At 35.2% G+C, this 25564-nt stretch overlaps 1 protein-coding gene across 3 annotated transcripts in view; it reads right to left on the bottom strand.

Moving 5' to 3' along the window:
- LRBA (LPS responsive beige-like anchor protein) overlaps nt 1-25564 on the bottom strand; it is a 410805-nt gene that overhangs the window by 278779 nt on the left and 106462 nt on the right. For 2 of the 3 annotated variants that reach the window (XM_017820154.1, XM_017820156.1), the window contains exons 31-33: nt 20253-20331; nt 19846-19979; nt 17559-17620 (exon numbers count right to left, since the gene is read on the bottom strand). In XM_017820154.1, coding sequence (XP_017675643.1) covers nt 17559-17620; nt 19846-19979; nt 20253-20331 — 275 coding nt within the window. The remainder of the gene's footprint in view (nt 1-17558; nt 17621-19845; nt 19980-20252; nt 20332-25564) is intronic. The other variant, XM_017820155.1, reaches the window with a different exon arrangement.

Raw genomic sequence — 25564 nt, 5'->3', positions numbered from 1 at the left:
TTTACAACTTAAATCCTGTCCACCCACCCCACCCAAAACAGATTTCCAAATTTGAAATGCATTGAAATGATTGTAACTGATCTCTCGAGGCTTGACGTGTTCCAGGCCCAACACATTGTTTGACCACGTTCAAGCTGCAACAATGTAGTACAATTTTCAAGGAGCCAGAATTAAAAGTAGAATAATTGGAATTTGCAATGTATTCTTCATCATGAATTATAAATGTATTTCATTACTTTTTATGTAACTAGTTTATATGCATTAATAAAAAAACAGCATTCTAAGCACCAGCTAAGTTCTGCTTCACATATGGGGTTTTGGGGTTTTTTGAGGCTACAACAAGAAGCACCATTGGTCCTTCTTGCTACATATATCTTACCAATATTTCTCCCACCATCCTTCCCCCAGTTCTCCCCCATTACTTTCTTATGGCCACCACTGCATGACTTTGAGTTAGCCTGTAACTGTCTGAAGCGTTTTTAAGAAGCATTTAGTCTAACAAAAGAAAAAGCCTTTTAGCTTCTAATATTCTACACAAAATAACATATGCAAGTACTCCCTATAAGAGTTTTTTCAATGTATTATCAGTTTCCAAATATTTAGCTTCATATGATGATAACAAACTATTCTGTTAGTTTAAATGTGAGAAAACTCAAGAAAAGCAGAATAATTTTTCCTTTTCTGACAGTGTCCATCTGCTGTCCCGCTTTTTAAAGAACTCACAATAGCACTTGAAAATTTAATTGGTGAAGATGGAGGCTGCCAAAAGTGAAAAGAAAGTGCATTTATAATGATACTTTTCAGCATTTTTCTCTGTATCAGACATCATCAAAGAAAGTGTTAGTCTAAACAATTTCATAAGTCACAGCTGAACACACCCTAAAGCTAATTTTTATAGTTGAAAGAAAAGACTAATGGTCTTCATCTTTCATGATCCATTCAATATTTCCCCACAGTATATGTTCACTCTCAAACAATTACACTCAGTATGCATATTGCATTATTATATCAACATCTTAGTTATCCATCTCCCAAAAGTATTAGGGAAAAAACATGTTAAAAGCTTCAAACTCAACCACTAATGCAATGAAATAACTACAAAACACATTTCAGCACTTTCCTAAGGAAGGACTGTAAGGGAAGATCAACAAAGTCAATAATTTCATACCTGTTCTAAGCTGTACTTAATTGACCAGCATTTCCTAGGGCTATAAATGTTTAGTAACTGAAAGACATAATCTAATTTTAATGCTTTTGGTCACTGTATACTCAGTAGTGAAGCAGGGAAAAAACCAGAAGCACTAAACATTATCACAAATAGCTACAATGAAAAATAACCATTACAACAAAACAAACACATTTTATTCAAATATTATGTCTTATAAGGAGATTTCCTAACTCATTATTGTTTCACCTATTTCCTTAATAGAATCTATAAACAGCTCCACAAGTACTCTAGATAAAATGCAAGTACTATACCCTTTCCTGAAGTGGTGCTTCAAAATTAATCTGAATTATAATTTTGCATAGAATAACATATTACATTTACTTTATATACAACTCCGCCATAAGCAAAATTATATCCCAGTTCTCTATAGCTTTAATTTCATATCATCAACAAGTTTCATTAACACATTCTTACTGCATGCACAAGGATCATTAAATGAAAACCTTAAACAGTAGTGGTCTTAAACCCCTCCTTTCAGAAACTAATAATCTCCCTCAAGGTTGATATCATGACCTATTGTCCCATTTGAGTCATGTTGGGGTTTTTAATCTATTTTACAGTGGGTTTTTTTAATTAAATCCAACTAACGATCACTCATATGACAGTACCAAGTGCTCTAACAAAACTCATAAATTATCACATTTACTTTTTGCTAGGAAATACAAACACCAACAAAATGCATTAGACCATAACCAACAATGAGATTAGTCTAGCAAATAGTCTTTAGTAATCGTACCTCCCATTTTATGTCATCGCAGCTACATGTACATGTAGTTAATTCAGTCTTCAGATGCATTTTAAAAGTCTTTTATATTACTTGGTCCTCATATTTCCTTTCTTAAAAACAATGCATGTCTCTAATCATATGGCATCATCAGATAAGTGAAGGTCCTTAAAAATTTCTGCCTTGAACTTGATATTTCCAGTGTCATGCCTATTTTTTTTCCATTTGTTTTTGGCTTCCTACTCAGTCTGAGTATCCTCGTTCAGTTCTAACACTTCAGAAGCCTCTTATTTACTCAAACAGACCTGGCCAAAAGCTTTTTCTACAAGCAGTAGATAGCAGGAGCCAGCTTCAAAACAAAGAATGCTGGTGGTTCTTTACACAAAGGATAAATATATTGATATTGCTGAAATACACAGAAATTGCATCCAATTCAGAAAATACCTTGAGCAAAAAATAGCTGCTTGTCCTATTTTCTTCTTTTTGAGCATCTCTTTGTGTCTATAGCTGGAGATAGGACAAACAACAAGCAAGGTGGAGCCTTTATCTAACCCAATATAACCATACCTAAACTGTAATCACTCAAACAAATGCCAAGAAAATTCTCTTGATTAAGATTTTTGTTGGTTTTCAATTTCAAGTGCTTGCCTGTAGTCAGCAAATGGACATATCCCTGCTCACCTGTACATTCTAAGGAAAAAAATATAATCACATTTCAAACAATTATGGCAGGAGGGTTGGACCTAGATGATCTTTAATGTCCCTTCCAACTCAAACCACTCTACAATTCTATGAATTACCCCAAAATATACATTCTTCAAGCCATATAAAAACATTTGGAAGACCAACCCACCAACTGGTCTGATGACTAACAATTAAACATTGATCTTTAGAACAGAATATTTAGAACATTTGCAATATATGAAAACTGCTCTATTCTCAACTGTAACGAACTGCACTACTGCTTTCATTCATGTACACATACACTTGCATGCTCCTTAATAATTCCTTTTTCTCAGAAACTTCAAAAAACATCCTTCTAACAAGTTTAACACATTCTACAATTAAGAACTATATCTAGCAGTTGAAACACACACTAATAAGCAGGAAAAAAAAAAGGAGCAAATTCTTTGCTAATCCATCCGTCCCATAAAGCCGGTGGAGTTTTAATAATTTATTTTGGTTATGAAACAAAGGAAAAGGATGACTTTGGTACTGACAACTATGAATGGAGCACTAAGGAGCAGGGTGGGAAAATGTGTTAACATATGACTAGGAGACATATTATATCCTAGAGTAAAGGTCAAATCTGCATGAAAAACTTGTTCATAGAGAGATATACTAATCTTTAAGTGCCTAAAGTAAACTATCAAGAACTTTTCAGCAGTGTTTGCACTTGGTGTCAGCACTCTCTCAGCACCACATCCACTACAGGCTTGAATGAACTCAGCAATAAAGAACATATAGTGAAAAGTAGATTATATCTCAGCTGGGTTCTTCATAATTAAAAAAAGTTTGACTGCATGTTAAGCAGAATATCTGCAAATATAAATTACTTCTAAAGATTGAAGCATGCTTAAATTATTTTAATCTACAAAACACCATTGAAAAAAATTAAAACCAACATGGAATTATGGGAAATCATATCTAGAAATTATGTAGCCATTTAGTATCAAAATTAGCACATGCCAAGTAATTATGAAAGAGAAATATTTGGCAAAGATGTGACACAAATTAAGACTAGCACAAAAATACATTTGAGACAAAGTTATCCAGTATACATACAGACACAGCTGTATGTTCAAATAAAATTTAAGACCACAGATAAATAATGACAGAACTATGAAAAACTTACAGAGAAAAAATAATTTCAATAATTATATCCATGGCCCTTTCTCTACAGAACATCACCACTGTTGCTGAATCCTGACACAAACTGAGAACTTGCAAAAATATTTACTACTCTCCTAAAAATTCTGAACCCCTTGTCAGGGGCAAAACCTTATCAAACAGGCTTGGATTTATTGAAATTTAAACAAAGGTTTCTCTATGAAAGCTTTAACATTGCATCTATGTAACAAGCCAAGCTATCTCACCAATCAATACAGAGGTTTTGATTTCAATAAGGGTGATAAAAGTTACTCTAACCCTGGCCAGCTACAAGCTCTCAACAGATGATCATCATTAGGCCTCTATTGGGCTTCCACATACTCAGGCTGTACAAATGTGTCCTATTAGTACATGGTCTGTCTGTTTGGCAACTCTGGTCCTAAGACAAATGGCAGCTGCTGCCCTTCAAGGTCTGAAGTCAAGTCCTCGGGGAAATCTAAAAGCCCAACTGGAAAAATCAAGGCCTGTTCATTAGAGACTGCTCCAGGGGAAACTTGCAAGGCTGCCATTAGAACTATATAAAAGAGCTAATTATTTTTATAAGACTTTTAAAACTATCAAACACACTCAGTTACAATAAAAAGTATTTACTGCTGGCATTCCATTTAAAAGACATTGCTTTTTGTCAAAAAATCAGCTAGTGACAGTACACAACTGAAGTCTTTGTATTAAAAATTTTAATGAGTCTGCTAGGAGAAAGTTGTGTAAAAATGAACTAGATGAAATAGCTTCTCCAGCGAAGGTATAACACCAAGCCTGCTGTTGTGGGAAAATATCCCAAACACACTCATATCTAACTAATGAACTGTAAAGGTGGGCTGAGGTTGTGCGTCTGTGACTATTTACCCCTGAAAAAGACGAGAAATTCAAGAAACAAACACGTTCAGTGTTTCTAAACTGACTGAAAAGAACAAATAACATTCTTGTTTCAAGCCTATGCTGTTAAGGAACAACTGAACATGCTGCAGTACACTTGTGTATTGATAGATCAGTCAGAAAGGCACAGGACCCACTTGGTATCAAACACTAAGACTGAGCAGGAAAAAAAAATGAAAACTAAAAGTGTTTCAGTATTTTTCCTCTGAAAAAACACAGAAACAAAGATTATAATAACAATTGCTACTTTCATAAAATATACTCCGGGGAAAAGCTGGAACATTACCATTTTTTTTTAATTCATAACCACATAATTGTTTACTATTTTAACTGTGAAACCAAATCAAAGTTTCTTATACGGAAATATTTTCCCAGCTGCACAGCATGACAACACTGTATCGAATTCTAATGTTATAACAGATCACCGGTATAGAGTATTTATTACAAATCTTTTAAAAGTGCTATATGAAATTCATTAGTGTTCCTTAATCAATTCTTGGACCAACATGCACATTAAGCTTCCGACAGCCTAATTCAAAAAAGCAATTACAACCCTAGTCCTTATGTAAAAGGACGACAGAAAGAAGCTATGTTAAACCAGTTTAAAAGAATGAAAATGTAAAGAAAACAGATTAGGAATGATTTATATCAATGCCTAGTGCTGAAGTTAATTACAAGTAACCCAATAAAATAGGGCCTTTATTATTGTACAGCAAGTAATAACCCTAGACGCAGAAAACAGAACTCTTTGCCGACTTTTGCATGCTCAATTCCACAGCACACTACATTAAGAATTAAAGAAGTAGTAAATAAGCCATACAGAAACAGCAGGTTTTTAACTAAAAGCAGAAGACTCCCCTGCTGTTTAACCATGTGGGTTACTCCATGTAAACAGAGCTTCCTATAAACTAGTATTATGTTGTTAGTGGTAAATGCCTAAAACTCTAATGAGAGTTTAATTTCAATACTTAAAACTTTGAGTTCAACTCACAGTAAGTTTTTATAGATTCTGAAAATAAATTATACACATATAGAGCTGGAGTAGTTTGCATACTTAAGTACTAGATTCTTCAGTAAAAATGCTACATTAAAAACTGTCAGCTTTTTAGATAATGCCTTTTATGCTACAAGATTACTCTCAAAGTGACAACTGTTTTCTCTACAAACTATGCGAATCTATCCTAAAAAATACAGTTTCATGTAAGACACAGAGCATAAAATGTTGCAGCATATACAATCTTTAACAATTACCCACAGTCAGAAAATCTCGAGATAGGTTGCAGTTGTCATAATTTATGCTGATACCAAATATTCTTAAAACAAGATTTTAACAATAAACAAAAACTTGAATAACTTAATCTGAAAGGTCATATAAAATTATGAAAATATCACCGTCTGAATAAATAAAAACTATATCAATAATAACTATCACAGCATAAAAGGTGCATATCATCACCACTCAAACATAATTTTTGTATCTAGTTTCAAAAAAGTAGGAAAAACTGGGGAAAAATTAAATGAGTAATCACTGATTTCAGATCCACGGTTTCTGATGTAGGAAGCAATTTGCCCAGGCAGCTTCTCCCTTTCTCTCTCCCACTAGTAGGCTGTTGCCATGACTCCTCATGAAACAAAATTAGGGGTCAGGTTTGAGTTCATCTAGAAGCAAACCTTTTCCACTGCAGTTTCCTCTTCAGGTTCTTTAACCATCGCCTGTTTTCAAAGTCAAGATGAAAGACTAGCTTCAGAAAGAACAGGAATCTTAAAAATTAATTGAGAAATCAAAATACCAAGTAGTTCTGTAAACATGCAGCAATGGAAAGTATGGAGCTGTGAGTTAAAGGAGATGAGACAGAAAAACAAAAGTGAGGAAAAGGAACAACACAAGATTAACAAAGGGAAGAGATCCAAATAATGGCATTGCAGTCACAGTAACATTTTTTATGAATAAAGGCAAATAAATTGAGGAATAACAAGAATATAAGGCAACTGACTCTTGATTTCGTTGGTTTTTTTAACTTTGATTGTCATTTGAGATTTTGTAAAAGCACAGAAAGGAAAAAAAATTGGCTTTCAAGGTAGACTACTAATTATAAGGACAAGAAAATCGCAGCACGCTCACTGCCCCACAGTTGCACTAGTAGTGATGGACTGATCCCACCCATAGGAACATTCATCATCACCACCAAATAGCAGCAACCTTCTTGCTCAATGTTTTTAGCTTTAAATAAATGAATTTAACTAGTAAAGAACCCAGTAATATGCACAGTGAGCAGTGATTTTGGAACCACAAGCTCCATTATACAGCAGGTGGATTGGAACTAGATGATCTTTAAGGTCCCTTCCAACCCAAACCATTCTACCATTCCAATATTCTGTATTACTCTTTTCCCCACATGTAGCTCAGTTTCTACTTAAACTCTCATAATGATGCACGCAAACGATAGACAAGATTCCCACCATCATTGTACCTTTGAGGGAATGGAAATGAAGCATGTAAGCCAGTCCCAGCTCTTCATTCAAAAGACAGGATGTCCAAACCTGTCCTTTGTTATTCCCTTGGGCAATCCTATCCTAATGCAGATCTTTTCTTAAAAGATTTACAGAAAATGAAGCTAACTCAAATAACAAAAAAAAGGCAGAAAAACTAATGCATCTCTTCCAACATGCTCTACTTGCACACTCCTCTCCCTTCCTCATCCTGCATCTGTTGTCTTCCTTTAGACTAAAATATAATACACAACACACCACAACACAGGGCTCTATTTTCATGTTTCCCTACATGTTGCTACAATAAACATGATAAATAGTAATTTTCTGCTCCTTTCTTTGCAAATCCTCCCCTGCACTCATCAAGTAAATTTTTGAAAAGAAAAATATAACCGTTTTAATTAGAAGCTTAAACAGATGTCTTTGCAACTATTCAAAGAGTACCGGAAAATCCAGTTGATTCTTCTGAATCAAATATGGCTCAGAACGAGGATCTAACGCTTAACAGACACGCACCTCAATATCATGATTTCTGCATAATCTGAATTATGAGTTTTTAGTAAGTTAAACAAGTTATTTATTGGAAGATTAGTGCATCACCAACAAACTTTGATGAGACAGGCATTTTCCCAGTTGCAAAAATATTCAAAAAGGCACAGATGAATATAAATAAGGCTAAAAGTTAAACAGTAAACTGAAGAGCACCACTATGCAAAGTTTCTCCTGGTAGAACTTTAAGTAAACAGCACTTCTCCCCAAATCATAAGTTCCTTAAGCAGTGTCGCTTGGAAACAGAGATAACATTATTTCATTTGTGAACATGAACAAAAAAAGTTCACATATTCGTAATTAGTATTAAATCAGCAACAAGGATTGCTGCTCACTGAACTTTCCATAATCTCATACCCCTCCCCTCACCCAAACCTCTTTTCATAGTCTCAAATTAAACAGACTAGTTGTAAAACAGCAGGGTGTCAAATTAAAGCACACTTTATTTTCAGAGGTCTCCACACTTCGCGGCTGACTTCCTGTCAGGAAGAGTTCCATTTCAGTGCAGAGCCCCATCAGCAGGGAGCTCACAGAATTAAGTGCCAGTTGATATTACTTTGTTTTGCATTTACCACCCATGAGAATATTGTTCAAAGATCTAGTTATAAAGTCAGCATGGTATCATCCTTCTGACTAGACTGCCAAGCCACAGGGTGTGCTCTCACTGCACAAAACTCACCTTAAATGGTGGTGTTTTTTTAAGACCTAGTGTGCTGGTGAAGCAACAGGATGCCTTTTTTCTTCAGAAAAGTCTTGCTTCTGTAGCTAAATTATGTTCCCTTAGTTTTGAACATCTGCAGCAGTGTACATTCATAGAAATGAGGCTGTCCCATTCCCCATCACACCCCCATGATTCACACTTACATTAGACAATCCACACTCCTCCCTAGACACAAAAATGCATACATTAATCAAACAAAGTCCCAGCAACACACCTTTAAAGGTTATTATTTTTAGCTGTAGAGGATATGTTTTCCATTAAACTCACACCAACACCTCGTCCTGGATTCCTGACCAAATGCAAATCATTTTCAATTCCTAAGAAAATTTTTCTTCATATGAGCCTATACTGTTTGAAAAGTCTATAGAACAACCACTAAAGATTGTACTTTATTAAAAAAAAAAAAAAGAAACTCTGGGAGGGAAAATCCTCATTCTCACCACAGAATTCTGTTTTAGTAAGGAGAACTTAGAAAAGTTCATCTCTCTCCACTCCAGTGTGGCAAACTATTTCTAAGAATGGTTTTGTGGTTTTTAACCCTCTCTTTTATTCTTCTACCCAAAGCTTGCAAGTCATGTTGAATTCTCCAAGTGTCTTATCCCAAGAAACAAAACTTCATATCAGTCCACACAAAAATATCATGGCTTTAACACACCTATCCATTTGTAGCTCTCTGAACACCTTCTTAGTCTAACACATAAAACTTGAGCATCTTGATTTTACATATAGATGTATTTTTTTAATTTTTGTTCAAAACCACAATTACTTTCCACAAAGTAGCTGTGTAGTATGAACCAAAAAACACTGGCTCATTCACACTACTTTTCTCAGTTTGCAGCTGATATGGCCTGCTTTTGTTGAACACTTCTAAGTACAGTGGCTGCAAATTGCAGAGGGCATTTTCTAGAGGGTCCAGAGCAGGCCTAGACTAAACAACCATTTACACTATTGCTTTGACCATTATTTATATCTAATATGCAGAAACATCAACTCCATTTAATGAATGTATAATATACCATACGTTCTTCTGTTTTTCTCATGCTAAATGTAACACATCATAGTTTTTGCTCATCTTAAAATCCCACATCGTACAATTCATCTGCAAACTGGAGAATGAGTAAACCTTTAAAATATCCTCCTAGACTAAGTATTATGGAAAGATATAAGGAGGTAAAGCCAAAATACTAGCTCACACACTTTAACTACTGTGACTATTACCTGCCAGGATATAACTATCAAGTGGTTATTGCATCATGAAGTCAAGGGAAGGTCACTTATTATTCATGCACTATTGGCAAATTATTCTCATTACATTCTAACCTATTTCCACACTTAAGGCAAAAGCAAAGTTATAAACTTCTTTGATTTCTACTACTCAGCAAAGTGTCAATACACATCCACCCACTTCACAGAATATTGTTTTTTGCATGAGTCTATAAAAATTAATTTTTTTAAAATTTAGCCAGTGATGGACACAGACATTTTAAATGGCCTATCTGTAAGCCATGCTAACAGCAAATAAAGCACATTATTCCTGAAGCCAACAGTGATATCTAAGAGAAAAGACAGAGTTTAAACAGATCTTAAGCGTAGTGAAGTGTGAACTTTAGTAATCATTAAGAACTTGAAATAAACTCCTCTTTAAACATATTAGGGTGCTCTCTAAGCAATTCCATGGAACTCAACAGGCTGAATATTGCAGGCAATTACAGGCAATTAAACTTTCAAACAATTTAGAAAACAACAAAAAAATTGAAGCAGGAATAACTTTCCATGAGGTAAGTTTTACATTATCCCGAGGTTTCACGCAGACTGTATTACAATAATCCAGTTTTAGAGAGACAAAATCTACATACTGCTTAAGCGAAAGAAAAAAAAATACATTCAGCTAATTTAAATGTAATTTCAACATACTCCAGTTCAAAGAAAAGGTTTTCCCAGCTGTTTCCATTTATTTCAATCTTATCAGATTTGCACTTCAGATAGTTATCTGCCAAACTGATCTCCAGTTTAAAACACTTTGAATGCATAACACAGTTCAATGAAGCAAGGAGCAAAATATCCATAGCACACATAATCCATCTGTAGTTATTCCAAGTACTCTGTTCAGTGACATATACCAAGTGTGAAAGTAGTCAATATACGTTTTCAGTACCCAAAGGGAAATCCTCAGTGACGGAAGAAAAACTTCCACTTAGGAAGGAAACAGGTTACAGCATGCATAAACCCACAGATATATCTCATGTAAGGAAGAATCCAAGCAATCCAGACAACAGATTTGTGAGAAGGAAACTTACTGAAAAGATAGTATCTAAAATCCAAGCAATAAAGGACGGCATTCAAGGAGTCTGGACTCCACAGCCACATCTTGCAAGACTTTCATTCACTTTCTCCAGAGTTAATCCTACTGACCAGTAGTCAAACAGCTCACTGTGCTTATATCAAGTGTCTTGCAATGCAGGCGAAGGCAGAAGCCCTAAGACCTTACAGAAAAGAGCTGATGTTTTCATATATCAACAACCAAAGAAGGAAACGGCAATTGAGAACACAGATGAATCACAGTGTTGCTTTTACAGATTGAGAGAGCTTAATTTCTTTCAAAACTGGACTCTTCCACATGTCTGGTAAATGCCCCTAAGCTGCTGGACTACTAGCTACTTTGGGAGGATATGCTGAAATTTTTCCTCTGGTAGATTATTCTACCTGGTGATAATAATAATTGTTACCTGAAACACCAGTTGAAACTTAAGCCCCTTCTGTCCCAGGAGAGTACTTCGAGAGCATAGCCCCCGGCTACTGTGGAATCTCCCTTCCCCTCTCTCTCTAGTTCTGACCACAGTCTCCACTCTGCAAAACTAAGGCATTGTAGATTAAAATAAACCTTGCAGGGGGGAAAGAACAGCAAGAGTTTTGGAGGAGGAAACAGTTTATGATGTAAAACCTCTTCACTGAAAATATCCTGAAGTAGCACTGAACATAAAGCTTAATAGACATTTCCCAGCTACCTTCCATCCAACAGCATCCTAAAGAAGATTAGGATAAGGATCTTCCATTTTGTGTTTCAGTTACAAGGGCCATGTAATATTTGTTACTAAAGTGCATTGGGAACGTCCTTACTGCTGCTTGCATAACAAATATTGACATGCCTGGCAATCCCATATTTTCAAATGTTAAGATTTACACAGTTTTATTAATATGCCTGGTTTCCCTTGGGATGAATCATGTCTGAGGTGGTTTAAGAATCGAAATAATCCATAGCAGAGAAAGGTGATCTTGAATATTCACTTCCTTCCACAGCCACCTCATCTCTACAAAAATCTAGGCTATCAAATATTCTCCCAATCTTCACATTCTTCAAAAGAGTACAAGTGTATCTCAATACAGTGCCTTCATACTAAACTAGAAACACTGAATACTTCATAACTTTTCAAGGAAAGTTAGCAATACAAGGCAAACACCTGTGGGCATGATTCATGCAACATCTTTTTCTGAACTTCATTTAGACTTTGGTAAAATTCTTTTTTCTATTTTTATTTGTAAGGATCTAAATCATTTTCATTTGCCTAATAAAGTTTTGGTTCTAACCATTTTATCATGAAAGCAATCTATCATTGAAGTGTCGTGGTTTTTTTTCAACTCAAATACAGCTGCGTGAATCGTTGATAAAGACAAAGATCCTATTTGCAGAAGTTCACACTATATAAAAAGAAAACATTCCAACTCCCAATATTTTCTAAATGCCTTCTTAAAGAAAATTAGAGCATGTATTACAGTTGATAGAAAATCATTTGACAACTTACAAAATCCCCACAAAATCTACCCTCTATGCCAAAACATATACATTTTTTAAAAAATCACATCTATAAATGGAGATCAAATCCTTTTTAAACTTATTTTCAGCTTTTATAACATAAAGTGATTAGATGGAAGAACATTACCGTGATTAAAATGTCATCATCTAACACTTGGGGCACATAAAAAGTACTCAAACAGCATTTATTCTCTTCATATCTAAACCAGGATATTGTTAAGAGTTTTGATGAATCTGTTGAGTTCAGCTGCCATGGCATCATAGTGACATCAGTCTTTAGCTAACATATACCCAATTCAATTAAAACTTCATAGCAATCACTACAGTTATCCATCACATCAAATAGCACTTAAAAGTAAATTAGGAACCAGTGCAGATCACGGAGCATCAGCATAAAGTGTTCTCTCTGCAAGCAACTGAAAACCTGCCATCTTCTACATCAACTAAAATCTCCAAGTAATTCAAAGACTTACCACATTTTAGAACACGCTGCAGAAATCCATTCCTGAGAGAATGAATTTGGATCACTGATGCAAAGCTTTTTTTTCCTGAGCAGAGCATACTCATAAAAGCCTGAAGATCCTACTGCAATCCCACAAACACTGAAGTAATGGGGTGGAAGGTTGATATTGCTCAAATAATTAAGATTCCTTATCAAAGTAAGAGATATGATACGATCAAGATACTGCCCGTGCAAGAGATGTAACCTGACTTCTTTAGGAGCAACAGAATCCATTCAAGAAGGGGTTTAGTAGCACATGAAAGATCATACTAAAGAAATACCTCAGGTAAAAATTTCACCACTTAACCAATGGTAACTGGACTAGAAAAAAAGAGAGCTGAAGACCCATAAGTTTCCCTACAGAGGCAGTAAGACCAGCTTTCACAGTGTAATTTTTTTCTGCTTTAATACTACTAATCAGCCTCTGCTGTATTTTTAAAATGCACATGGTACAGCCCTGGATCATGCTTTTCTCTCCAAAAAATAACTCCAAAAACTATCAGCACAGGACATTTTCAGCCATAATCATATTTCATTGGGCCATATGAGCAGATGCTATCTCTGCACACAAAAACATCTGGAGTACCAGGGCTTATGCTTCTCTCTTCCACCTCCTCATGAAAGATATATCTTATCAAGACCCAGTATACATTTAACAGCTAAGGGTATGTAGTTATATTGCAATATATCATATTAATATTTCTCAAAGATAAATTATGTAGAGATTAAATGTATTAAAACATTGGTCCTGGTTTTATATATGCCATGAGCTATCGGGAATGTGCCTTTAGTCCTTTCGAAACAACATTGGACAGAGGAAGGAGGAACCAAGAAGATTATACAAGAGTTGAACAGTATTTGAGTCAGTCTAAGTTTAGATTCAGTAGAAAAAAAGCTCTTAAGTCAAAGATGAATCTGACAAGAACCATCCAATTAGTTCTCTTACACATATTCCACTGGAGATTCAGTTGATTTACTACAGAAAGAAGCATTTTTCAAGTGTCAAAGATTTTGTAAATTCACAGGCATCAAGGAAAACTACGGAACCTATTTTGTACCGTTTCACCTTGGAGCTACAATAACAGGATGAATGCTTCATGCACGTGAGCAAGAAAGAAATATTTTTAATCCCTTCACGAGAGAGTAGGGAAGATCACAGCTGTTCCTACTTGGTCATGTATTTCAAGAAAATATCTGACAAATGAAAGGAAGCACAGTAGCATATTTGCTTTAGGGATACGCACTCAATTCATACAAGCCCCCTTTGCGTTTTAGGCACAAAGTCCTTTTAGATGAAAATGCTTTCTTTGGGGGTGACATCAGTTTCCCCATGCAGAAGTCTTGTCTCACAATTGCACATGAGCACCTTCAACAGCCTGATGTCACTCATTTAGAAGGGATAACAGAAGCAGGACTTCTCTCTTTTGGCTGGTTTAATTACCCCGACAGGATGCCAGGCCAGACGAGATGGTGCTTCTAGGTTCACTGTACTGTATGCATTTCTGATAAATGGGAAAAGAATAGATGACCTGGCAGAAGGCTCAGACAATAACATGTGATTTACAGGACATGAATGCAGCTACTATAAGATTTATCTGACAGCCCTCTCCGATAGTGGACTGTTGAGTATCCGATGGAATGATTTCTAGTCTGGAAAGTCTGCTACTGAGTAGCCATACACATTATTTATTTATTAGATGTTTTGGGTTGAAACCATTTTTAAATGATGCACTTCACAATGCTCAGCCATAAATTTAGTTTTAAACCCTAGAAGGGAGGTAGTGTTATTGGAATGTGTGTCAGACTGAATTAGGATGAGCAACACAACGCTTTTATAAAGTGGCCTTGAATGCAACGTCGACTCTTTCAAAAATGATATTAATGTCAAATAAGCAGGAACACTTTGCAGTAATATTAAATGAAGGATTCTTTATGTTTTGATAGATTTATAGAAATGTAAGTACACACACAGAGGCACGTCTCAAAATGTAGTGTGTCTATCAAAAAACTGGTTTTGTCTTAGGAAAAGCCTTTTGTGTGTATCTCAAACCACCTGTTTCTCTTTTTGCCTTTGTTAAATAGAAAGCAATAGACCAACATGCAAACACTAAACAAATACAAAAGCAATGGTCTTTTTCCATATGCCTAAATATATGAAATTTAAACAAGAAAATAAATTCACCACGTGTCACAAATAGCTCCACAGAACGGTACCTCTTTCTTTTTTAAAAAAAACACTTCACATAGGAAAGAGCTTTATTTTCACAATTTTATGAAAAAATTACTTGTGCGATATTATTATGCCATTTTGCACTTCTGAGGAAAAAAAAAAACATATTTCAGCCACAAATCTAAATAAACATCAGGAAAAAGTCAGATGTTTAAGAAAAAACGATCCAATGGTTTACATTGGATATACAATGTTTAAAATGAATTTTGAGAAGAGGTTATCGTAAAAACAGTAAAGATTAATCAAAGCAATCTTTCAATTTCATAAAGTGATGGCTGACAAATTTGTGAAGTTTTAAATCAAATTTGCAGATACTTACTTCGTAACTATGCCACATTATTTATGTGATTAAAAACTGTTTTTTGACCTGATCTTTTGATCTTTGGCACTTCATCCTCTCCATCTCCTCTTAAAAATTAATTAAAATTTTAGCAAAAGGATATCACTTCATTTCCCACCCTATCTTGCAGAGGGGAAAAAAGAAAAAGAAAAAAAAAAAAGGAAAAAAATCAATCAAGCTCAACCCCATCTCCTCCCAGTATCTCTAAAATGTCGGCTTGAAATTCAATTTCATATCTCTCAAGCTTTCATGTAGCAAAAGACAGTTCACTTCTTAACAAAATAAATCACTTCTGTGATTGCCATGCTGACCTCTTTGAATTAGGAAAATTCAAAGTGAAAAATGTAATTATCACCCCAGAACAATCTGTATACATCTGGAGCTAATTTTAGATTCATTTCTCACATCATTTTTCATATTCTGCCAAAAATTACAGCTGCTATGCAACTTTAGAAAGACTTTGAGGTCTTTGCGACTTTATTGGTTTATTTCTACTATTTCACAAAGAACAACCTTGGTCTCTGCAACCAGCACTGCTAAGCAATCACGATAGCTTCAATTTGATTAGATTAGCATTAAGTGGCATTGTGACACATATGACAAATAGATGCATTAGAGCACGTCATTTATTCCTTGTCCTTTCCACTTCCCAAAACCAAACAAGTGACGTACAGTACAGAGCACAACATGATTTTAAGAAAGATTAGATTACCCTACCAAAAAAAGAGGGAAAGGTCAAGCACTAATTATTGATACAAGCAGCACGGATACCGAAAACTAATTTTTTAAAATGGTAATACCAAGCTGTCAGACACATATTTAATACTCAGATTAGTTCTACTCTAGCACTTTAATGAATGAACAGTAAAATTTGCATACGGATTTCTTGGTAGCAAAGATTCTTTTCTAATCTAAATCAGCTGCAAGTTAATATTCTAGAAGTTGTGAACAACGTTCACTTCCAGTATTGCCATATGTAAAATAACAATCTCTAAATTCCAAAAGTTCCAAAAGAAATATTAAATTCCTTTCGGGGTAAAAAGATATTGTATTTCCTGAGGAAGATGGAAAAGTAGGTGAGCAAAGTTCTAGTTAAATTCATTAATAATAACCTCACTAGAAAACATAACTACTCTTCACTAGTTCATTGTAAAATCTATTAGGTGTAATCTCCAGAAGTAATTGTTCTTATTGCACTTTATTGACAATGCAGACTATCGATTTTTCACACCTTCTATGATTCTTTCATTTGTATTCATGAAATGTCTATCAGCACACTCTAAATAAATTTGGCAATATAGGCACTAAAACGAATAAATCGATGTGAAGAAACATTAATTTTGCATTATCCTTATTCGTCAGGCAAGCAAACCATAAGGGTTGTAAATGAAGGTCAAAGGTTTTGAAATGGGTCAGAACCCTTGACCTCCAGACCAATACCATTCCCATTAAAAAAGGCTATTTTAAAGTTTTAAGTAGGGGAATTTACTACCAGAAAGGTATAATTTTTAAGGCACCAAAAGAAAGGCTCAATAAAAACAGTCTTCCATTTAATTACAAAAAAAAAGAAAACAAGAAACCCCAAAAGAAAATCCAATTAATACAGCATACACAATTTAAAGTTCTTTAGGCTCTGGCTCTTTTCTAACCATGGGAACAGGCCACTTCTTAAATATCTAAAATCACTTTGCCTTTAGGAGTGGAGAATGTACCAAACTGCTGACAAGCAGGGTTGCTTACTTAAATTTTCTCAAATTCTTAGTACTTGTCAAATCAATTGAGAATGACAGGGTTTCAAAAGTATTTATCACTTGTTTTGTAACCTCTACACAAAAGGAAAAATTCTATTTATCCCAGAGGATTCAGCTTGTCAAGACGCAGAAATCAATGTTTCTTTAACTTTAATATCTTATTGATCCTATTTTATCTTATAAAAATGACAGCATAGAATTACTTAGGCACACCATCTTCAAGGTTATGTAAATGCTCACTAGTAAGGTAACATAAAACCATTCATATCTTCTCTCTTGAACTGAATAGACACAATTACTATGATTTTGTTTTTAATCAAAAGGCCTTGTACATTATCTCTTTACATATTTATATAAGCTTAAAGTCAAATTTAAAGTCAAATTTTAACAGTAATTTCCATTGTGTTCAAAGACAGCACTTTCAGACATTGCTACTTAAATCTCACCTGAGAGCAAAGAAGCATCACCAGCTCCACAACTGAACTGCTAGATTTCATGCATACAAGACCTACAAAAAGAAAAAAGTATACACAAATGCATGTTTATATGGCACCAGCTACTAACAAAAACTGTTTTGAAGTTCAATAGATTAGAAGCATTTTGACAAACAAAAGAAAACCGAAATTTTCATACCACTAATAGCAACACAGCTAATAGTAATACATTACCTCCATTATTCACATAAATGTTTGCATGTCAAAATGATCAGAAGTGTGGTTAACATATGTTATATTAATCCACTGTATCTACATTTTGCTATTTCTTGAAGGATTGGATCATTATATATGCAGAGAAGGGAAATGGCTTTATGACCTTTGCTTTCTCCATTGCGCGTTCTCCTTTCAGCCCCCAGCTATCAATCAAGTTTCCATTTTGTTTCATGGCAGCAGACATCCCAAACACTCTTATTAGTACTTTGACCCTTAACCCCACACTAAACCTTAGCAGAAGTGCAAGCAGTAACCTATTATATATATTTTCAATTGTTTATAAACTAATTTGACTATTATTATTATTTGGGTTCGCATTTTGTTTGGTGTTTTTCTATAACTGGGTTTTAGGCCCAAAAATTGGTTTCATGTGTTTATTTTTGTCTAGACAGTTCATACACTCCCAATAATTATCCTGCTTTTTTTTTTTTTGGTCACCCAATCTATGAAATACTCATTTATCTGAGTATATAACCTATACTACAGTCAAAATACTTTGAAACCAGATTATCTTTTATCTTCAGAGAAGAAAAAATGTAACTAAATAGGATATTTACTTGTCTGGCAAATAGAGCTTGAAGGAAAATCACTTTTCTGATTTTTCTTATTAAATGAATTAAATAATTTTGTTCATAAGGCAGCTTCCATTAAAATGTTTATCAGCTAAGGTGATGCCCACGTGCATAAACACAAGTAGAATCCCATCTTCCTGAGTCTCACAGAAGGCAATTCACACACTTCTTCCTTCCATTTCTTCCTACCCAAACCAGTAAGCAAGCTAAACTCCTAAATTAACACCTTTAGTTTCAGTGAAGTTTAACAAACTCTTGATTTTGATATCAGCACTCTTCAGGAAAATGCTTGACCATGTTTGATACTGTAATTGTGTTTCTGCCAATGTTAATCATATTCAGAACTACATGCAGGATGACTGCCCTAATTCAAGAAACAATTAGTTCCAAAAACGTTTTTAAGTGGACCTTTAATTCCCTAGGAAGAAACTAGTTGTATTAGCACAAATACAGCTCACGTGCCAGTTATCAGCTCAAGTTAAGCAACCATGAGATTCTACCGTGAGTGCACTTTTCACTGGAAACTCCAACAAGCTCTGGCTCTAATTCAAGTCACCTCTTTAATGGGACAAAACCTGCAACTTTCTTTCTAAAAATCAGTGGACAAAGCATATGATATAGCCAAACTATAAGAAAATTGAAAAACCGGTGTCGCTACTAAAGTCACAGTGTTCCAACAGACACGACTTTTTAAACTGAGGATGTTAATGTCTGCATTGCAGAACTGAGTCTCATTCTTAAACAGAGAAATCCTACCTGTAGAAAGAAAAGTCCATCATCTCAGTCTCAATCATTTTATGCCACTCTTCACCAAGAAAAGCCATGATCAATGCTGTGCACATGAATCTTTGTCTTCTCAAAAGTACCAGAGAATTATTCTCAATACTGACAACGTATTTCTCTTACCTGTATGGCTGCCTTCCAGTTGGAAACCAGAAAGGCAGAAGCAGACTCACATGCAAGAAATGGACCAGAACATGCTCTACTGACTTAGTTCCCAAGAAGCCTTCTGCTACAACATCCCAGTAAAAATGCAAGTCTTTGTGCTTAACTTTCTACATTATACACTTTAGTTTACAAAAAAGTGTTGACCGTGACACCAATTTTTTTTTTAAGGCTCACAACACATATTTCATACACCAGCTTCTATGGGACAATTTGCTGGAAGAGTTGGAAAACTAACCAAGAGACAACTGTAGTTTGTCTCTCATAATGAGATACACGAAATTTAAGATGAGATGGACACAAAGAGGTTACAGAGATGGTAAAAATGAGGAGGCAATGACAATGACTTCAGATGACTAAAGACAGAAGGGACAGGAGGCAAAGAAATCCAGTGGACAGCACTGTTTGGAAAGGAAGGAAGAAATCTCCTAAACAAAGAAATCTCGAGTCTCCAAAGTAAAACAAAGCACACATTTAAAAAAACCTTTTTTTAAATGGAAACTTACTTGTACCTTCTATCAGCAACTCCTGCCCGTGGCTGCCCAAAAGAGTCCGAGAAAGAAAGGGAGCAAAATCCACAAAAATCTCTCTCAGAAGTGGGGCAGCTTTTTCCAAAGCATGTTCAAGCCTGTCTGTAATACTAGTAAAGAGATACATGTGATTAGAAACAGGAGAAGGAAGCTACTGAAATTCTGTAAAAACTAATATAGATTTTGACAGTGTTAAGTGATATGTGATATACATTTATAAGAAGGAATTAATAATCTGTTGCTCAGTATTTTCCCAAACCCTCATTATGTATTGTACGTCAGCAAAAGAACATCCTTAAGTTATGGGGAAAAATAATATCAACTGTAATATCAAAAATGTGAGCCACAGCACAGCTGTTCAGATGTTCAATTGAAGAAGTTACCTCATATTTGAGGCGGAATCCTCAGGCACTGAAGAAACTGTAGGAACAGATGGCAATTTTGAATTAGATGATCCCTTTCCTACAAGAGAAAGTAATAATAAACAAATCATATAAAAGAATTACAGGAGAAATCTTGCTTTTCAAGTGTTGTGTGAGGACCAGGTAAAAACCTTTCACCTCTTTGTACCTCAAACGTTTTCTTCCATAAGAGTCACATTTATTTGCATTCATATATACCAGGTATGCCATGGTAAGCTTTTTAAATGCTGCTCTAGTACAAATAGAAGTGTTGCAGTTTGTTTTGTGATTCAAGGAAGTGCTGCAGTTTGTTTCGTGAAGGAAGTTGGACTAGACTGCAGTGATCCCTTTTGGTCTTATAAGCCATAATTCCCTCTGAACAAATTCAGTAACGCAACCTTAAGCAGTAAATAGAAACAATGTCTTACACCTTCGATGTTCCTGTAATAATGTAAAGCCAAATGGTAAAGTTTTAAAGCATCTCTTTTGGTTACTAGAAGTGCTCATCTAATTTCAAGTAACTTGCACAGTATTTTTGTGTAAAATTAAAATATATTTGCGTCAAAATCATGCAGAAAACAAAACGAGTGGGTATTTTCAACAGCCTGCCTTAAATTTTTGCAACATTAGGACTCTGACAGAGACAGCTATGATAAAATTTTCCATTGCACTGCCAGTGTCATTAGCATGATGGCAGTGGTATAACCTCATTTATGAGTTATTAACTTTGCCACATTAATTATTCAAAGGTTGATAGGGAAGACTCAGTCACTTATGTATCCTACACTTACCAAAAAATAAAAAAAAGCTGTTGTGTTATGTCAAATTGACACTCCATGGCTCTCATCAGCACAGGAGGAATCTGTAAATATTAAATTCTGCTGTTCAGTATATAAAGAGAAATATAACCTCCATACTGCAGCATGGATTGGTATTAGCGATGATGAACAGGGGGTAAGCAAAGACAACCAGAGACTTCACAGATATTTTCTGCCAGGACAGGAACGGTGACTCACAAATCTTACATTGCATTCCAAACTATGGAGAGGAATGAATCTTAGCAGACAGATTTCTGTGCATTTCCCAGGAGCATAACTGCTTCTAGTCCATCTGCAATCCTATCTCTTTCCACCCTCAGACCCTGTCCTATTCTCTTTCCTCTCACCTCGCCAGTTGCAGATTCTTATGTTGCTGGAGAGGAGGAAAAAAAAAAAAAGGAAAAAAGCATGAAAGAAGAGAGTTTAATCATTTCAGTTCTCACATCTACCTTAGCAAAGACGTGACCCTTCTCAGAACTGTAACTATAGAAACACTCCTGATGGTCCCACCTACAATGGATTGAGCTCACTTAAATGCAACCTGTCTGGAAATCAGCTCTTACGATCTTAAAACTGTCTACCAAAATGTGTCAACTCCAACCCTTCAAAGTCTTTTAACCTGATTGAAGTGGAATAGGTTTGAAAAGTGATGGCAAAGACAGGTTCTTTGAGATACTGAATTTATTTCTCCTGTCAAATTTTAAACTTCTGCTCCAAAACTGTGGCACACAGAGCTTCCTCCAAGAAATGCTGGGGTTTTGTGGTGGGTAGGGTGTGTTTTTTTGTTTTTCTATCCAGGGAAGATGTTTTTTCTAATCTTGTTTCAAAGACATCACAGAAACTAATAAAATAAACTACAGTCTCAAAATAATGAAAAGTTTTGCTCTTATTTCTTTTTCTTTCTTCACAGGCAGGAGATGTCTTTGTGACGGTGATTCACTTATGCCTTTCATAAATTCGACCTGAAGCTGCGTGGGGAAGATGGGATCAGAAGGAAAGTGAGTGGGTCATACAGAATGAAGGATAAGAAAGTGGTGAACAAAGTGTTAGCTGAAAGCAAAGTGAAACATCAATCTTCTGGGCATTGTATCCTAAATAATTTATCTAATAAAGGCTAATCGAATATACCTTCCTGAAAGTTTCAAGGGTGATGGCTAGATTTTGTAAATGTTTTCATGGATATAATTCCATTTCTTTAAGATCTAGTTTTACATAGTCAAACCACCAAAAAGTATTTTGGGTATTCCCAAAGGAAAAGCTGTCAAATGATGTGCCGAAAATTAGAACAGAGCCTCCTGCACAGAAAAACAAAACAAAGCCCACATAAGGCAGGAAGCCACATGATTCAGTGGTTCCAAAGACTCCAGTTGTTTGTCAGATACTTAACAGCTTTTCTAACTAAATCTTTTAAAAATTAAGATTTTAAAACAATTATTTCATTTTTCATGATAACCTTTATTCAAATAATTTTACTAGAACTCCCAGCTTTCTTCCTAAAGCCCAACGTCCCTATTCTCATTTAACAAGGCCCCTCTAGCTTAAAAATATTCTGAAGCCCACATGCCCAGAAGTGGATTTACACCTACACTGTCCACAAGGGGAAATCAGCACATTGGTCTGGTCAGTTCAACACAATACCAAACTGAAATGGAGTCCAAAGACTTCAAAATAAGAAAGTCCTCTAAATACACAGACTGTGTCTTGTTATGTAAATGCTCAAATGCTTTTTATTACATCTAAAATCTGTGACCAGTAATCCACTACTTATTGGGTATGGTTATAAACTACCCAATACAACATACAACTAAAATCCCACCCTATTAAATGCAAGGATCATTTTATCAGTATAAAATAAGACTTGACAGTGCAGCATAATAGTGTTTTACAATTAAATGAGATGAAAATAATTCTATGCAATATTTAGGCCATCAGTAAAATAACTGAGGGAAAAAAATAGGAAAAAAGATCAAGGGAAACATCTGCAAGGACAATGAAAGGGCATAATAGCCATCAAGAGGCTAATAAAGAGACATACACTCAGTCTAGGGTAACTTGGGGTTTTTGTTGTTTGTTTTATTTTTGGGGATGGGCTGGGGTTTTTTTCGTTTTCCATTTTTTCAACACACTGGTAAAAATAGTTTGAGTGGGAGGTAAAGGAAATCACTGACAACACAGGACATGATTGTTTTTTTCTTCTAGAAACAAAAACAAACTGTGCAAAACAGATCATGCACAAATGTAAAACTATGAAATTTTAGGTTAAACCAACTTTTAAATATAGACATAACAGAAAAAGCACTGATCATTTGAATTTGACAACAGCCTAAGGCAGGCATCTACATAAACTGATGTTCTTTTTTGAAGATTACATAAAAATATTTATGGTCTGAATCTCTTCAGGCTTATCAACACCTCAGTCCACATTCCAAACTCAGATATATTTCACTAAAAGAGGTGAATCTCAGATTTATTGCAGCTGAGAATTTCAGTGTTTTTTTCAATAGGATTAGGCATAGTGATTTCTGCATGCAAATTTTGTTTTGTGGAAGTACTTTTTTTATTTTATTCAACTCAGAGTTGGCTTTTCATTCTACTTTTTCTGCCTTTATTGAAAAAAAATGAAAATACTTCAGTAGCATATTTTCATCCACAACACACATGTGGGTAAGTGCAGTAGCTACTTCAAACATGTGGAACTAAACTGACTTATCTCTTCCTTATCCTTTCACTGATAAACTGGCTCCTTCAAACTGACAGTTTTACAGACATTTGCAAGAACATAAAAGAAAATGCAAATAGATCATCTGTCTAGCACCCTTACAGTGAAGTCTTATTGTTTATTCAAGGTCCCCAAGGGTCTAAACAAATAAGTGTCTCTAGCAATAAAATATTGTTAAAGAAACTCCTTGTGCAAGATCCTTACGCTTTTACATATACACTTACAAAGTAGACTTGGCAATACACAAGCAGTACATGAGGATATACTTTACTCTGTGAGAACAGAGATGAGGTAAAAAGAATAGGAGTTGAATTAAATAACCATACCCCTTAATTTTGTACAACAGACCTACCATACACTGATGCCCTTTGTGGAAGAGGTATCCAGTAAAATAATGAGCTTATTCAAAAATACACTTCCAGGGTTGGTAGTGCACAATGCAAGACTACAATGAAAGGTTTTACAAGCTAATATAAAGGATCTGTTACATAAACACATCTGTAGGCTAAAACAAAACAGACTTCATGAAACAATGGTGAAAATTTCTCTTAAGAGAAGTGGCTTTAAAACAGGTTTTTTTACTGGCACAATAGTAAGCCATTTCCATTGCATATCATCAGCATCTGAGATTTTTGTGTCATTTTGCTTCAGTAACTAGCCTTCAACTACTGTCACTGTAACGTTGGAATTCTCTTTGAAATAGCTACTATAATCCAGTGAATTTCTTGAATAACCTCAACACTGATGGTAACTCACTTCACACTCATTTTTCTTACTTTAGCTTGTCTCCTGCTAATGTATTTTATTGCAAGACTTCAAGTTCATTTTCACCTGTGTATAAAAATCAATAAATACCATTCATCTTTGCAAAACAAGCCAACTTGTTTAGGGAAAATTTACATTTCTCTATATACAGAACAAGCATTCAGGAGTCACAACTCCATTTTTATCTCCTGTTACTGCTTATCCCTGGATTTCTTCCAAGCATCCACCTCCTTTTTCGCCTCAGCCTTTGACATGGACTCATTTATGACTTCACACTTTGGGGAACAGCCCCTGTGTCTTCCCAGGAGAAGCAAAAATCCTGTGGGCAACTCTGTGTGGCTCAGAGGTAAAACAAGTGAAACTCAAAGAACTTTAAGTAGGAAGTGGAGGACACAGGCAACAGAAAATAAGTAGAACTCCTCAGTGTTTTCTACATTCAGAGTATCAGTAAGGACAAGAGGCAATTCACTCCCGCTTCCCACAGACTTATCATACACTCTCTTCATAAAAGTTGTATTTGAACAACCATTTACAAACTGAATGGTGAAAGACCGAGTTCTTTAGAGTGAAGCAGTAATAAAACACATGAAATCCTTCAAGTACATAAACAGAGAAACTCAGAGCACCAGAGAAAACACTGGAAGTGCAAACTGCAAAACAGTTTAAAAAATTCACACCACTTCAGAACATTACAGCTGTAATTGAAACATTTAAAGCTCAGACAACTCAGCCAAGTCCTGCCTATCCAAATATTAGTCCTGTCTTAGCAGTAGCCCTTCCTGGACACAGTATGTGCAGGAAAAGCTCACATTCAGCCTATGAGACAATCCAAGGAAGAAACAACTCAAGTGAATTCCCCCTTCTTAGATTACTATTAGTAAATATGTTAGTTTGCTCAATACCACCCTCTGTAAGAGACTATAAATGATTGGCTCAGCATGGGCCACCAAGCTTTATTTTCTCCATGCATTTCCAAGATATTTCAACAGTTG

The sequence above is a fragment of the Lepidothrix coronata genome, unplaced genomic scaffold (genome assembly GCF_001604755.1).
Source record: "Lepidothrix coronata isolate B3197 unplaced genomic scaffold, Lepidothrix_coronata-1.0 Scaffold79, whole genome shotgun sequence".
NCBI classification, from domain to species: domain Eukaryota; kingdom Metazoa; phylum Chordata; class Aves; order Passeriformes; family Pipridae; genus Lepidothrix; species Lepidothrix coronata.
Note: the sequence above shows the minus strand (reverse complement) of the source record. Positions and strands in the feature narration are given on the sequence as shown.